The sequence below is a fragment of the Gambusia affinis genome, linkage group LG01 (genome assembly GCF_019740435.1).
Source record: "Gambusia affinis linkage group LG01, SWU_Gaff_1.0, whole genome shotgun sequence".
In the NCBI taxonomy this organism is placed as follows: domain Eukaryota; kingdom Metazoa; phylum Chordata; class Actinopteri; order Cyprinodontiformes; family Poeciliidae; genus Gambusia; species Gambusia affinis.
Window position 1 is genome coordinate 27190753 of NC_057868.1, and position 15701 is coordinate 27206453.

The following is a 15701-nucleotide window of genomic DNA, read 5'->3' on the forward strand; positions in this document are numbered from 1 at the left end:
TTGCTTTGCTTTCAACTGAAATAGAGTGAGGGGAAACGGCTCGGGAACAGCCGGCCAGGGAGACGTCCAGTGGAAAAAACTCACACAGAGCCCGCCAGCCTGACACACTTTTCAGTTGGCCGTCAGCGGCTGTGTTGACTTGTCACATTGTTTGTTTGGTTTCTCGCTCAAATAGAAGCCGCATTTTTTAATATTCCAAATCAGGCCGAGTAATATCGGATGTGGTAAGTTCTGCACACTTGTGTAATCTCTCGCCTCGGTAACGTTAGCCCCAGCTACTTGGCTAACGTTAGCTGGGCAGCTAACATAGCGGCACAAGAAGGGAAAAAGTCGTTGGGTGGCTAGATAGCCGAAGTGCTAGCTTCTCACAAGCTAACAACTACGCAGTCTTTTGATCTGCGTTACTGATAGTTGTTAACGTTACTTACCGTTAGCTAATTGAATCTTTTCGTCTACTTACTCTGCTAAGCGATGCTAATAAGGCAGTGTCACGGAACAGATGACGTTAAACTAGCATTTGCACGTTTTTGTGGACAGCACAATTGTCTAGGATCATAATGTGTCAAATAGTAGCTGGAGAGCTATAGTTGCTGCAAACATTAGATGCAGGCTATTTCGGGAGCCAAAGTCAGAGAAACTTGCCTCGAGGAGCATAAAACCTCATGAAGATAATTATTTTAGCCATATGTGCTTTTTCAGGATAATGTTAAGATGCTCGGTTCTCGGTGTTACCACAGTAACGTGATAGTGGTCAGTTCAGCGTGTCATGTTGGGCAGCCTGTTGTTCTGACCTTATTGTTTCGAGTGCAAAAGAACGATGGGGACAGTGTTGATCATTTCGAAATGGGAGCATGAAAACTAAGGGATCCCCTCCGACACGTGTACCCTAGAATACGCGGCCCAGTCTTTTTCATGGGCCTTTGTCATTTGCTTGGGCACCCCCTCCCCCAATACTCATCTCCAAGGAATGCTCACCCACTAACCTCATCTTAGGTGCCCAGCCGATCAGCATCACTTTGCATGCAAGTAGCGTACCTTATGTACCTGATTCATTCATTGCTGCACTGAGCATCGCCAGACTTAGTAATAATTGCTTAAGTCGGACTAAGAAGGATGCATTACCTTTTCTAGCATTGATGCAGCAAAAGATGTAATCATAATAACACAAATTTTGTTTTATTTGTATGTTAATATTTTCTTTTTACAGTTGATTAGGTCACGTCCAGTGAAAGCATTGAGCGCATCCAGTTTTACAATAAACTGGATGTTTCAGTTGCTCATTAGAGAGCAACTGAAACAAAAGGTGTTGCTAGATGTTCATCAGCATTGATCAGCTGCATTACTTTAGGACTATCTTAAAATAGATGTTTTTTTGTTTTTTTGCATGTCCGTCTCTTTGGTAAAGTGGCATGTTTTCGTATTTCTTACATGGCTTGACGTTTAGCAGTTCATTGTACACTGTTATACATGGCATGCATCCTCTAATAACAAGGGCGGGCTTAACTGCATCAGCAGCCAATCGGATGAGAGCCAGACGGAGCCGTGTGCTAACAGCCACCCTTTCCGTCACAGCTCCTCCGCCCCTTTCTCCCCATCTGCCATTTTGGTTTTGTTCCCGTCTGCAGTCGCAAAGCCAGCAACGCAATTGCATAGGAAGAGACTTTCGGCTCAACGGCATAGTGACTCGACAGTATAGCGCCGACCATCCTTTTCCCATACCACCCTTTCTTTTTTGGTACCGACCGTCGATTTTGCATTCATCGTTACCGCTGACATCTACACATTGCGGGAGAGGAGCGGGTTTGCGTAGGGAAGGGAACGGGAAGAAATATTGGTAAGAGCAGATAAATCAATGAAGCACGAGTCTAGAGGCTTGTTTTTCCGTTCGTGTGGTTTCTCTTTTTAATTGAGAGCTGTAAAGAGAATGTCTATTTGCATTACGCCTCAACATAGAATGAGCTTTGATAGTTGGCTGTCAAATAAACCCGTTCGTTGGTTTTGTGAGCAGGTTAATGTAGCCGCAGCTGCTAGCTGGTAAAGTTGTGTTCCACACTGTGGATAGTGCAGGCCTAGGCCGAGCGGCTAATGGAAGGGCAGGGAGGCTGGTGTTTTCTTGCTTCTAAGTTATTAATGTTACGTCTTTGTCCACCTGCCAAACCACTTAACCGATTAGTGACTCTGAACTTACCTAATCACTCGTCTTTTGGTGGTGTCGACTCGCACTCGATTATATATTTTTTTGGAGCTTTAAAAAGATCGCTAGTAGCTAAGCTCTTTTCTTGTATGAGGGTCTGAAACTACTGTATTAGCCGGATGGTTCTGCTGTATCATGCCAGTAGCTTTCACTTTTAGGTTTCAAAATAAATATTTTCTTACTGTTTGATTTTTGGCCGCCTGATTATTCCAAAGTTTGATAGAAGTAACCAAGGCGTTTAGTCTGACTCAGGGGCGAAGGTAAGTCGGCAGCATTTAATGCGGAAATAGTGGCCGATAATGTTGAGTGTGAGGTCACTGTGTTAAATTCTGCGGCCCTTTTTTTATGTCCCATGTGACAGATTTGTTTCTTGATTATTTCCTTTATCAAAATAGCTTTACTATGTTTTTAAAGGTTATAGCTGTGAGGTCTGTTATTTGAATGCAGTTGGTGCAGCACATTACTGGTGAATCAGTGTGGATTGCTCTTTTTTTTTTTTTTTTTATACTGCAGTGAACTTTTAATGATTCAGCTGTTTTTGTTGTGGTGATGCTAGCAGTCTTTAAAAAAGCCACATAATGAACAATAGAGGCACATAAACAAATCAGTGTTTTTTTCCCCTGCATGAAAGAACACATAATGGTGCTATTCATGTGTCTTCTCGGCTCAGTTCGTTTTTCCGTCAGATTGTTGCTTGGCCTGTAGCCAGCCCAGCTGCTCTTGAGGCTAAATTTCCTCTTTCCTCAACTTAGACACACAACAAAGAATCCATCATTATGAATATTGTTTTTTATATGTGTATATATATATATATATATATATATATATATATATATATATAGCTTTACTTTTATTGTGTTTTGGTAGCAGCATTGCAACTTGAGTATAACAGGTTTAATGTTAAGATTTCAAATGAAGATTTATTCACTTTAAGAATAAAAAAAAAATGTTTCTTATCAGATGTTAATGGTGTAAAGTTACAATTTCAGCTGCTCTTACTGTAAGAGATTTTTGGGAGTGAATAGTATTTGCACTTTGACACAGATGTCCAGCTCGCCGCTGTCCAAGAAGCGTCGCTTGTCAGGAACAGAGACGAAGACGGGATCCCACTGCTCCTCCTCTAACTCTGTCAGAACTGATCTGTCCCATACACCTGCAAACGTAAGTGCAAATAAATTAATCTTTCAATCAACTCATTTTCAGATATACTGAATTTGCTCGCTGCTCTCTTCACAGGGCATGGCTAAGAATGGCAATGATGCTGAGATTGATGAAGGCCTGTACTCCAGACAACTGTAAGTCATCTTGCTATACACGCATATTTATTTATTTTTTCTCTGGTTTTTGTTCTGATTTACTAAACGTCGTCGGACTCCTCCTCCAGATATGTGCTGGGCCATGAAGCCATGAAGCGCATGCAGAACTCCAATGTCCTCATTTCTGGAATGAGAGGACTTGGAGTAGAGATCGCAAAGAATGTCATCTTGGGAGGAGTTCGAAGTGTCACTGTGCATGACCAAGGAGTTGCAGAATGGCGAGATCTCTCTTCCCAGGTATTTGGAGAATGCACAGATATTTTTGAACTTTTGTTTAATTTCACTAGTGTGTGAAATCACTAGTTACTTTTAAATTGATATATTTTCATCTTATTCAGATTTATTTATAGTCCAAGCTCTTGAGGACAGTTTTTGTGTTTTTGAGTCAGTTGTTTTGTTGCCTCTTCCAAGGTAATCTTGGAAGAGGTTGTCTTCCAACTATAACAACCTCCACTTTAGCAACCCATTTGCTGACGCAAATTTATTATGGTCTCTGTCTGGGTTCTAACCAGCGTACAGGCAAAGCCTCTAAGTGTATTGATCCACCAGCTGTTAGCTGGCTAATTGAACAGGTTGTAGAAATACATTCAGCAATATGAGACGTGTATTTCTTGTGTCAATGACATAAACTTGCTTGTATTTAGGTTGTATATATTTGAAAGGTTTATATGTTAATATTTGATTAGGGCATAAATGTAAAAAAAAAATATTCTTTTCTACATTGAAGTAAATTTAAAAACGGTCCCACTTCTCATACTTCCTTCCTTAAGGTTATGAGTTTACATTAATACAATTATTGTAATCAGAAACCTTTTAACTTGAAAATCAATTTGCATATATGTTTTTAATTTAACTTTCTGAAGGCTTTAATTTTACTGTATTTTTTGTTTAGAACATTTCAGTTCACTTCCAACTAAAACGGTTTCCTGTGTGAACTTAGAATCAGATGTGGTTTTAAAACTGACTTTATAGTGTGCAGAAGATATCCTGTTGTCACAATTTGACAGAATAACACATTTCTAAAATGAAACTGACAAGTTTGATGAAATGATGTCTGTTTATCAGACAACTGAAGCTACAGCTGGTTTTACCACAAATTTCCTGCAGGGATTTTTGTTTATACGCCACTGCATTCTTCCTCGGTCTTAAATATTTTCTGTCCAGACTGTTCATTTTTAATAGGTTGCACAAAAATATTATTGCAGTTTCATTTGAGGCAAATTATGCTTTCAAACTTCTTAACCCAATTGATGGGTGAAAAAATTAGACTGCAACAATTACAAATGTTTAAATTTTGTAAACATTTTGCATACAGGAACCATATATACTCTTGCTGAACTTACTCTTAATATGTCCTTTGCTGAGCATGTTTGAGTTGTAATCTGCTATTGATTGGGGAAAATGTGTCCAAGAGTTTAAAAGTAGCAAACTGCTTTAGGTTCACCAGCTGTCTCTGAGTTGTTTTTATCTTATATTTTGTTGTTCTGGTTAGTTTTACCTTCGTGAAGAGGACCTGGGAAAGAACAGAGCAGAGGTGAGTCAGCCTCGTTTGGCTGAACTCAACAACTATGTCCCCGTGACGGCGTATACTGGAGCGCTCACCGAGGACTACCTTTCCAAGTTCCAGGTATGAACAGCCTTAGTCGAAGGCCTTTTTGTCACCTGTTTTGCACCAAGAGAAAGGTTTGTAGTAAGTTGCGTTTGAATCCAGGTGGTGGTGATTACTAACTCCAGCCTAGATGAGCAGAAGCATTTGGGGGACTTGTGCCACAACAAAGGAATCAAGCTGGTTGTTGCAGACACGCGTGGTCTGTTTGGGTAAGATTGACATACTTTTTCGGGGTCACTCCCAAGTGAACAACTTGGCCTTTCTAATTTTTCAACATATGAACACTTGGATTTTATTTTGTAGGCAACTTTTCTGTGACTTTGGAGAGGAGATGATGGTATACGACACCAACGGAGAGCAGCCACTGAGTGCAATGATTTCCATGATCACCAAGGTTAGTTTACTTATAACATTGAGGTAAGTTCTCAATGTTTAAAATGTACTGAAATGTATTGGGGGTTTTTTTCTCCCCTTCAGGACAATCCAGGTGTGGTAACTTGTCTTGACGAGGCTCGCCATGGCTTTGAAAGTGGAGATTATGTGACCTTCACTGAGATTCAGGGCATGACGGATCTAAATGGCTGTCAGCCCGTGGAGATTAAAGTTCTTGGTGAGAGTTTTTAATGTTCATTTATAGTGACGTTCTGTTTGACTTTTCCAAAGTTGACTGGTTTTGTTTTTTTCCTAGGCCCTTACACGTTCAGTATCTGCGACACAACCGGCTTTTCAGATTATGTCAGAGGAGGAATTGTCTCTCAGGTTAAGACGCCCAAGAAGATCAGTTTTGTAAGTTTTCTTCCCCTTAAATAATGATTTAATGGAAAATTATGTAAAAATATTTTAGGTCCCGTGGTTGCCTTGTTTTATTATGCCAAGTGCTCAACAGAGCTACTTAAAACAGAATTCTGCATCTGCTATCCCCCACCCCCAACTGGAAAGTCATAATAAATGAAGCTTGTATCACTAATATTCACGTCTTTCCCGTACAGAAATCCATCTCGTCCTCCATGGTGGAACCAGAGTTCATAATGACAGATTTTGCCAAGTTCGATCGTCCCGGACAGCTACACATAGGCTTTCAGGCCATCCACGCTTTCAAGCAGAAGCACAGTCGCCTCCCTACACCTTGGAGCCAGGTGTGCATCATTCAGCGCATCATTTCTTGTTAGACCTGTTTGTTAGTCTTTCCTACTTTGTTGTGTTCATACTTGCCCTTATTCTTAGTCTATAGTCTTGAATCTTAATTGCTAAGTCTAAAATTTATATGTATTAATGTCATTCAGTGACATAATGGATGCCATGTGAAGGCAATAAGAAAAAAAGCAAGCCTAATTTATTTTGAATTTCAGATGCTCAAAATGCAGGTTTTTCCAGTACGATCCAGTCAGATTAGTTTCAGTCAGATTAGGCTAATCTGATCCCTAATGTAGACGGTCTGAATCAAAATATTTAGACGGGGCAGATTTACACATAAAATGGCATAGCAAAGCAGAACTTGTTTTAGGCAATTTATTGAAAGTGCCAAGTTTTGTGTTTTCACCAGGCTGATGGTGATGAGCTGTTGACTCTGGCCAAAGAGCTGAACTCTGCCCAGACGGGGTCTGCCAAAGTGGAGGAGCTGGATGAGGCTCTTATCAAAAAGATGTCTTATCTTGCTGCTGGTGATCTTTCCCCTGTCAATGCCTTCATTGGCGGAGTGGCTGCACAGGAAGTGATGAAGGTCAGTGGAATGTCTCATGTAAACTGAAGCCTTTTGTCTGCTATGTTTGATGTTTTGTTTTTAAGATTAGAAAGACTGTTTTGAGCTAATATAATCATTGGATTGAGCTATTTATTTTCTCTCACCAGGCATCCACAGGGAAATTTATGCCTGTAATGCAGTGGCTATACTTTGATGCGCTGGAGTGCCTTTCTGAAGGAGAAGAGGTTATGCTCACAGAGGAAGAGTGCAGCCCTGTAGGTTTCCAGAGCAGATCAAACACGAATGTCATCTTTGTAGAGAAAACACATATGAATAAATAATATTCTTTTGTGCTTCTCCCAGAGGAATTGTCGGTATGACGGGCAGATTGCAGTGTTTGGCAGTAAACTGCAGAAAATTCTTGCCGACCAGCGCTACTTCCTGGTGAGTAAATGAGTGACAGAACTCCTAACTTCTCCTTTCCAAATCGCCAGGCTTAGGATTTAAATCTGTTCACATTTTTTATTTTACACATGTTTAAAAGGATTGTATTGAATGATCTGAAATAATTGATGGTGTTAAAAATGACAAATCTAACAGAATATTTTTCTGTGCTGCTCCAAACCAGCATTCAATTGGCAACAATTTAGCATTTTTTGATTGTTTTTACGAAGTATAATTGTTCACATTACTGTCACAGCCTCTAAAAATATTGGTACCAAACATTGCCAACAATTTCTGGCTTGACTGTTACTTTGTCAGACGGGGCTTGTATGTGGGAAGTGTCCGTTTTAAAACCAGATCCAGTCCTTCAGCTTCATTCTACGCATGACATGAAATCCTTCCAGGTTGGAGCTGGAGCCATCGGCTGCGAATTGTTGAAAAACTTTGCCATGATTGGTCTGGCCAGTGAGGAGGGCGAGGTTATTGTGACTGACATGGACACCATAGAGAAATCCAACCTCAACAGACAGTTCCTCTTCAGACCCTCTGATGTCACGGTCAGTCTCATCCGCTTTGATTATTGGAAGAAACAAACACACGTTGTACATTTGTCTTGTAAATACTTCTGAGTAAAGTTCTGTTTGATAAAGAGGAGTTATAAGTACTGTGCTGCTTTATGCCAATCTTGTATTTTTCTGTAAAAGCACTGATTGATTATTAGACACTCTTTTAGAAAATCATGGCCTCCTCCACTTACTCAAAACTCACCATTACAGAAAATGAAGAGTGACACAGCTGCTGCTGCAGTGAAGCAGATGAACCCCTCCTTCAAGATCACAGCTCATCAGAACAGAGTTGGTCCAGAGACGGAGAGGGTCTACGATGACGACTTCTTCGAAAGTCTAAATGGGGTCGCTAATGCACTGGACAATGTCGACGCACGTAAGTTGGTGACATTTAAATGTTAGGTGGCGAGTTTGCACATCCTGGTGAGAACATCTAATCGAGCCTTAAAAGATTTCTGCCCAGCAAGCTGTCTTGTTTTCCCGATGCTTAGGTATGTACATGGATCGGCGGTGTGTTTACTATCGGAAACCCCTGCTGGAGTCGGGTACTTTGGGCACAAAAGGCAACATCCAGGTCGTGATCCCCTTTCTCACAGAGTCGTACAGCTCCAGCCAAGACCCGCCTGAGAAGTCCATCCCCATCTGTACCCTGAAGAACTTTCCAAATGCAATTGAACACACACTGCAGGTATGTACACCTACTAATGCACTCAGGTTGGACAGAAACACAATGGGATGAAAAATCTGTTGCTGTATTTCAGAATACTTGCCAGTTTCAATGGATGTGATCGTATTGCTTTTGTTTTGCTGAGAGATTGCTGCTGTGCATCAACGTGGGTTAATGTTAAGATTTTCTTCATATTGTTTTTGAACCGGCTGATTAGAGGGCTTCTGCGGGTGTTTAATAATAAGTCTTAGTTTGCATTAATTTTAGGCCTTAAATGTGTCCAGATCTTGCATCCATTCACCTTTTTGTCATCTTTATCCATTTCTGTAACGTGAAAGAAATATGATTTTTGGTTCACATTCCAGAGGTAAAGTTACCTTTTAACTACCTAAGTTCCCGAGTGAATGGAGTGTAAATGTGTTCATGTTGAATTTAATTTACAACTCTTAAATCTTAAATTGAACTCACTGAAACTTGAGGAAGACTCCAGAACGCTTTTGTTTCTCAGAGCAAAACGCAGTCCGCTTTCAATTTTATGACCTTGAATCATCATTACTCTTTTTGTTGAGTTCAGTCTGCCAAGACGTCACAAACCCTACGGTGGGAAACTAACCCACCCTTTGCCTCCGGTTGAATTCAGACTGGCGTTCCCCCTGTGTACTGAAGGCTCTGTCAGTTTAGCTCACTGCTCCAAGGATTACACAGATGTTTCCTGGCTAACTTTGTCACTGTGGGGAAACTCACTGTAGCTCTTACACAACCAGTGCTCTGTATCCAACTATTAGTCACACATGCTCTTGGTACTCTGACTCACCCCTTTCGTTTGCCATGAAATGCTAATTATGCCAGATTTCTACCATCTGGCATAATTAGCGGTTTAGTTAAACTGAAGGCACAAGGGCAGTGGCTTTTTTTATTTATTTATTTATTTTTAACCCAGTTCCAGTGTCATGGCAAACCAAAACAATCCTCAATGCAGATAATTCTGCTTGGTCAAAAGATTGCCTGGTGAATCTTGGGTGTTTTTTCTTTTCCTCTTAGAATTCTACACCTCCATTCTGTTTTCAGTTTGCCGGTTGCCCTCATAGTAGTTAAACCATTTTGTCGCTACAATATAAGTTAATTGTAGTATCGCAAAATTTTCTGTCACAGTGTTCACACATAAAATAAGCAACACACATGACACAGCCGTTCCTTCAGATGTGCTGTGATATTTGGGGATGTGTCATTTGATAACTTTTTGGGAAGAAAGGTAACCCTGGTTACCGGTTACTGTCCTACAGCTACTTATTTGGAAAACTACAAATAAGTAGTCCTGGTAATAGTTTTGTTTTTATTATTATTTAGCAATCTACAGCAGAACACAAATGTCTTAATTTTGCATTAATTTAGAACATTTGATTTATTTGAGATCAAGATTTTTGAGAAACAATGAAATCAAATGAAAATTCAGGAGTATTTACCAAAGTACCCTCAGAACCGACTTTTAGCTACGTACTCATCAAAATATATTTTATTGCAAAACTTTTACTGTGTATATTTGACGTTTTGCTTTGAACCAACTTCAACTGTTTCAGCGTTTTAAACTAAAATTGTTCTTATGTTGGATTTGGGTCTTAAACCTGTCCTTCCAACATGTCAGCCTTGAGGCAAATGTTCACTTGCTGCCTGAACTTTCTCACCCTCCAACGGCCGCAATGACTGTGAGGTAGTTTGTGTTCACAGTCAGCGGTCACGGTGTTATTCAAAAGTACTACCACGCATTTCTAAAAACTGCACGCTTGTTTTATTGAACTCAGTTTATTTCTGATCTTTCCGTCAGTGGGCCCGAGACGAGTTTGAGGGGCTCTTCAAACAGGCACCAGAAAATGCCATGCAGTACCTCACGTGAGTTGCACACACTTCCAATATCAGCAAATGCCGACGCTAAGTGATCCAACCACAACCAATTTTTGACGTATTTTCCAATCTCTCCAATCTCGTAGAGATTCTAAGTTCATGGAGCGAACCCTGAAGCTTCCAGGAGCTCAGCCTGTGGAGGTGCTGGACGCCGTGTACAAGAGTGTTGTTACAGACTGCCCGCACAGCTGGGCTGACTGCGTGGCCTGGGCTCGCAACCACTGGCAGTGCCAGTACAGCAACAACATCCGTCAGCTATTGCACAACTTCCCCCCAGATCAGGTAAAATCAAGTCTCTCTACACTGGATAGAAAAACTCTGTTGCTTACACAACACGGTGGAAGTTACACATCTTGTCAACTACTGTGACACAACGGGTCACATATTTATACTCATTAACTGATTAGACTCTGGTACTCGGTTTTAATTAACTTCGGATTAGTTTCCGACATATTTTATCTCTAGAATGTCATGACAGAATGAAACTTTAGGAAGTTTCATTCTGTGGAGTTTTTCTGTTGTCGGCGTCTAAATTTATTGTATTGATACGTCTTCAAAATTGTGGACATCGTGGCACATTTTCAATATTTTTACTCTTGTTACAAATGATTCATTAGTTGGTGTGATATACTCCAAGCCTTTATTTCTTGAAATTTTGATGACTATGGCTTATGGCTAATAAAAAATTTAAAAAAACTCAGAAAACTAGAATTTCTCATAAGATTTCCAAAACAGATTTCGTGTTCTCATTTCAACATACTCATTATTTGGTTGGGCCCCCACTTGCATGATTTACTGCATCAGTGCAGTGTGACACGGGGGTTCTGTGGTTCTGCTGAATTGATCAAGAAGCCCAGATTGTTTTGTAATCTTCATTTTTGCTTCTAGTGTCTCTTAACACGTCAGGTCAATCCTCTAAAGGTTTTTGCTGTTGCTTTTGTAGTTTCTTCTACTACACTTTTTTCCTTCCATTTTGTGATTATATTTGTGGACCTCTCTGGGTGAGCCTCCATATTCTTTAGTAATGACCTTTTGACCTTTTCCTCTCCGATTCTGTTAAAAGCAGTCTTCCCAGTGATTGTGTAGCCAATATCAGCAAATGTCAACGCTAAATGATCAAACCATAGCCAATTTTTGACATGTTTTCTGATCTCTCCAATCTCGTAGAGATTCTAAGTTCATGGAGCGAACCCTGAAGCTTCCAGGAGCTCAGCCCTTTCTGAGCCTTTAGAGGCTCAGGAAACCTTTGCAGGTGTTTTGAGTTAATTTGCCGATTAGGGTGCGACTCCATGAGTTCCCAGTGTTCTGACTGTTTCACAATGTTCCCGATATTTTCTGAGGCAGCGTTTCGGGTTTTCCTTATCCATAAGCCATAGCCGTCAAACTTGCAATAAATACTTGAATTAGTTTAATAAAGTTTAACTTTCTGAAATAAAGTGACAGAAATATTTAACTTTTCCACAATATAATAATTCATAGAGATGTACCTGTAAATGAATGTTCTGTCAGTATTCATTCTGCTCCTCATGTGTTTCAGCTCACCAGCTCAGGCGCCCCCTTCTGGTCTGGTCCAAAGAGATGTCCTCACCCCTTAGATTTCAGCACTAGCAACGTAAGAAGGATTTTCAAGATCTCTACTTCTTAGATTATAAGATTGAATCTTTTCTTTGTGAAGAAGGTGCTAATTTCTTTCTTTCTTTTTTTTTTTTTTATTTTGTTTTAAAGGACCTCCACGTGGATTATGTATTAGCAGCTGCAAACCTGTTCGCCCAGACGTACGGCCTGCCTGGCAGCACTGACCGAGCAGGTGTGGTCAAGATCTTGCAGGACGTCAAAGTGCCAACTTTTACCCCTCGCTCCGGGGTTAAAATCCACGTCTCTGATCAGGAGCTGCAAAATAGCAATTCCTCTGTTGGTAAGCTGTGCAAATTTAAATAAAAACCAACTTCAGTCAGGCTTTATTTTAGGTTAACGTAGTTTCAAGTAAAATATATATATATTTTTTTAAACAATAATTTAAAGACATGTCATGCATCTCTGAATGCTTTCGGAGTTTTGAGTGAAATCTCTTGACACACAGATGACTCCAAACTGGAAGAACTGAAGTCTCAGCTGCCTACGCCAGAGTCGTTCCAGTTCAAACTCAGCCCCATCGACTTTGAAAAGGTACTTCATCCTGGGAACTGTTCTGTCCGAATAAACTGCCTGAGAGAAAATCAGCAACTTAACAATTTCATGTTTAATATCTTGTATGTCACGGGCAAATTTAAAAGGAGAAGCTATGGGACCAAAGCAAAATGCTCTGTTAAAATATGGAAATTAAGAATGGTTTATTGGCAGCTGTGACAGATTGAGTGCACAAGTTGTTTATATTGTAATTCCTGAAATGATAGTTTTAGTCTATGGAAATATTGATAAATAAGATGAGTTAGTTTGTTTTCTCTTTTAGCTTTTTGGAATACTACAGAAAGTGTCCAGTTTATGGAGGGGCCCCCCTATGGATTACAATACCTGCCGCCCCAAAAACAACCAGACATAAACCTATACACATATTTTGTTTATGTGGTCTGTGTAAACAAAATCGCCCTTCAAAAAAAGATAAGATGGAAATTATCAAGATCATTTTAAGTTATCATGGGTCTAATCATTTATTGTGACAAGTTTACAAACCGGTTCCATTTACCTTCGGTAACCAGATTTTTTTTTATTGACTGTCCACAGGATGACGATGCAAACTTTCACATGGATTTCATCGTGGCCGCCTCCAATCTGAGAGCGGAGAACTACGACATTCCACCTGCTGACAGGCACAAGGTGGGAAACATTGGTCCTTGGATTAATGTTGTTTTGATTACCTCCTCGTCTCTTAGATTAAAACGTACTTGCTTGTGTTGATGATGGATCAGTGTTTCACACTTTTGTCAACTGTTTTCTTTTGTGGGTTAGTTAAACATTCCTGGGTTTCTGTGTAATTGTGTAAGACTTAACACACTCTCTCTCTCTCTCTTGTTTTTTTTTGCATACATTTGTTTCTGTCCAATCTAGAGCAAGCTGATTGCCGGCAAGATCATTCCTGCTATCGCCACGACTACAGCTGCAGTGGTTGGCTTGGTGTGCTTGGAGCTCTTCAAGATTATTCAAGGGCATAAAAAACTGGATTCGTTCAAAAATGGCTTCATGAACTTAGCCCTACCTTTCTTTGCCTTCTCTGAGCCCATCGCTGCTCCCAAACACAAGGTAAGCATGTGTGTATTCTGAGTCTTAACAGACACAAAATGCATTATAAGCCTAGCGATTCCCTGCCATCGCACTGTGATGCTCCAATGATGATCCAGCCATGCTAATACTGATACATTAGGCAGTCTGCTTGGATGTAAGTGAGTTCAACTTAACTTCTCATGCTGACGGTATCAGTGTGTGCTGAGGAGAATTGTTTTTTTTTTTTGTTTTTTTTTATCTGTTCACACATTGCAGGTCGAGATGCATGCTGTAGATAACGTTTACTCTTGCTGGTTCATTTGCAGTACTACGAGATCGACTGGACTCTCTGGGATCGCTTCGAGGTCAAAGGGCTGCAGTCCAACGGGGAAGAAATGACACTCCGGCAATTCCTTGACTATTTTAAAGTAGGTTCAGCTCCTTTTCTGCATGTTTGGTATTTTTTGCCAACAATTTATTTTTATTTATTTTATTTTTTCCCCCCCCCCTTTTTGTTTGTCAGAATGAGCATAAGTTGGAGATCACCATGCTATCTCAGGGAGTGTCCATGCTGTATTCATTTTTCATGCCTGCTGCCAAACTTAAAGAGAGACTGGACCTACCGTGAGTATATAATTTGAGTGTACAAATACAATAACAACTGCAAATACGTATCACAGTGATGATTTTATTTTAAGGGCTATTCTGCTTCGGAATGCTATATAAGACGATTGTTCTAGGATATCTAATACTAAAATGTTGTGGTATGCACAATCATAAGGATAATACCAACCTGAGGGTTAGAACAGAGTAGAAATTAATTTGTTGCAGCAGCACAGTAACAAAATAATACACCACAACAATGGTTGTTCAGAGTGCTGTACACATAATAATGCATTGATATTTAATAGTGGTTTTCTTTTTAATTTATTGGCTCAGTCTCGTTTCTCCTTTTGTCTTTTGCAGAATGACTGAGATTGTGACTAAGGTGTCCAAAAAGAAGCTGGGCAAACACGTGAAGGCCCTGGTGTTTGAGCTGTGCTGTAACGACCTGTCTGATGAAGACGTGGAAGTGCCCTATGTCAGATACACCATCCGCTGAGCTCCACACCAAGCCCACCCACCGGAGGGTGGGAGACACGGGGGGAGGGGAGCAAAAAGGGGACTATTCTGAAGTGGGTAGCTTGATCCAAGTTCTCTCTACTGGATCAATCAGGGTTTTTTTTTTCTGTTTTCTCTTTGTTTTCTTTTTTGTGGGCCTGGGGTTTTTGCGTAAACCTGTGCCTGACTGTACATAGCCCCAGTAAGCTGACTAAAGGAAACCAGTATGGGTTAGGGATCCAGTTGGCGCTCTATGGCGGGTGTAACTGAAGGAAGGGAGCATGTATACTGGACATCCTGACGCTCCTCAGCTGTAGTACGTTGTAAGCCCAACGTGAGTCCCTGCGTAAACGATCATCCTCACAGTAACTGAGGGTCATTTTAATCCAACCCAGCTACCTTCTCTCCACTCTTCTCGCTCTCTTTAGTCATCAAAACCCTCGTCTCGTTTTACCTTGTACACATCACAAGTTAAATTTCAAAGTACCTTTTTTTTTTATGATTTCCATTTCATTAATTAAAACCAAGCTACCCAAGAAAACAAACGACGACCATGTAGATATTTTCTGACTGGAAACCCAATGGTATCACACTGGCAGAATGCTCTTCCCAGTCTGAAGCACCCCTACCTCCCTCACCACAGCACTCTCCGAGGGGCTCTTGCACATGACATAATATTTTTATTATTTTTTTTTTTTTTCCCCTTATTTCTCATTATTTCTTGTGTTTTTGTTGTATTTTATTTTGGGGGAGGGAGATACAAGGAAAAAAAATAATAATAAGGATTTGGCACACATCTGGTAGTTCATAACACTTGTTTCTATTTTGTTAACTCCAAATAATAAAAAACCGAAATAAGAGCAAGGCAAAGAGATGTATCTTGATATGGGAGCACTTAGTGTGATAGTGAATAAACATGTAAAACATGCATTAGAGTGAGTGGTTTTTATTTTCGTGTGACAAAATTGTGCTCGTGTTGGTGCTTGAGGATTCTGAAGCACATGAGTGTCACAGATTTCAGATTCG

The 15701-nt window shown here is 40.3% G+C and overlaps 1 protein-coding gene and 1 non-coding gene across 3 annotated transcripts; both read left to right on the forward strand.

Moving 5' to 3' along the window:
- Window positions 1-2: 2 nt before the first annotated feature.
- On the forward strand, window positions 3-15603 carry uba1 (ubiquitin-like modifier activating enzyme 1). Of its 2 annotated transcripts, none has more exons than XM_044121664.1 (26): window positions 3-224; window positions 3239-3355; window positions 3431-3489; window positions 3579-3747; window positions 5003-5137; window positions 5222-5328; window positions 5423-5513; window positions 5597-5729; window positions 5808-5905; window positions 6109-6255; window positions 6663-6839; window positions 6968-7075; window positions 7164-7244; window positions 7649-7801; window positions 8021-8186; window positions 8302-8498; window positions 10300-10364; window positions 10463-10658; window positions 11914-11988; window positions 12102-12291; window positions 12457-12542; window positions 13098-13190; window positions 13422-13613; window positions 13901-14002; window positions 14098-14198; window positions 14541-15603. In XM_044121664.1, exons 2-26 carry the CDS (start codon window positions 3239-3241, stop codon window positions 14674-14676), a joined length of 3174 nt encoding a protein of 1057 aa, XP_043977599.1. In that variant the 5' UTR covers window positions 3-224; the 3' UTR covers window positions 14677-15603. The 2 variants fall into 2 exon arrangements, with proteins under 2 accessions (XP_043977599.1, XP_043977608.1); XM_044121673.1 differs by lacking the exon at window positions 3-224 and adding an exon at window positions 1600-1834.
- LOC122840518 lies at window positions 13695-13805 on the forward strand. The gene has a single exon (XR_006372249.1). It is a non-coding gene; the product is annotated as a small nucleolar RNA U6-53/MBII-28 (small nucleolar RNA).
- Window positions 15604-15701: the final 98 nt, after the last annotated feature.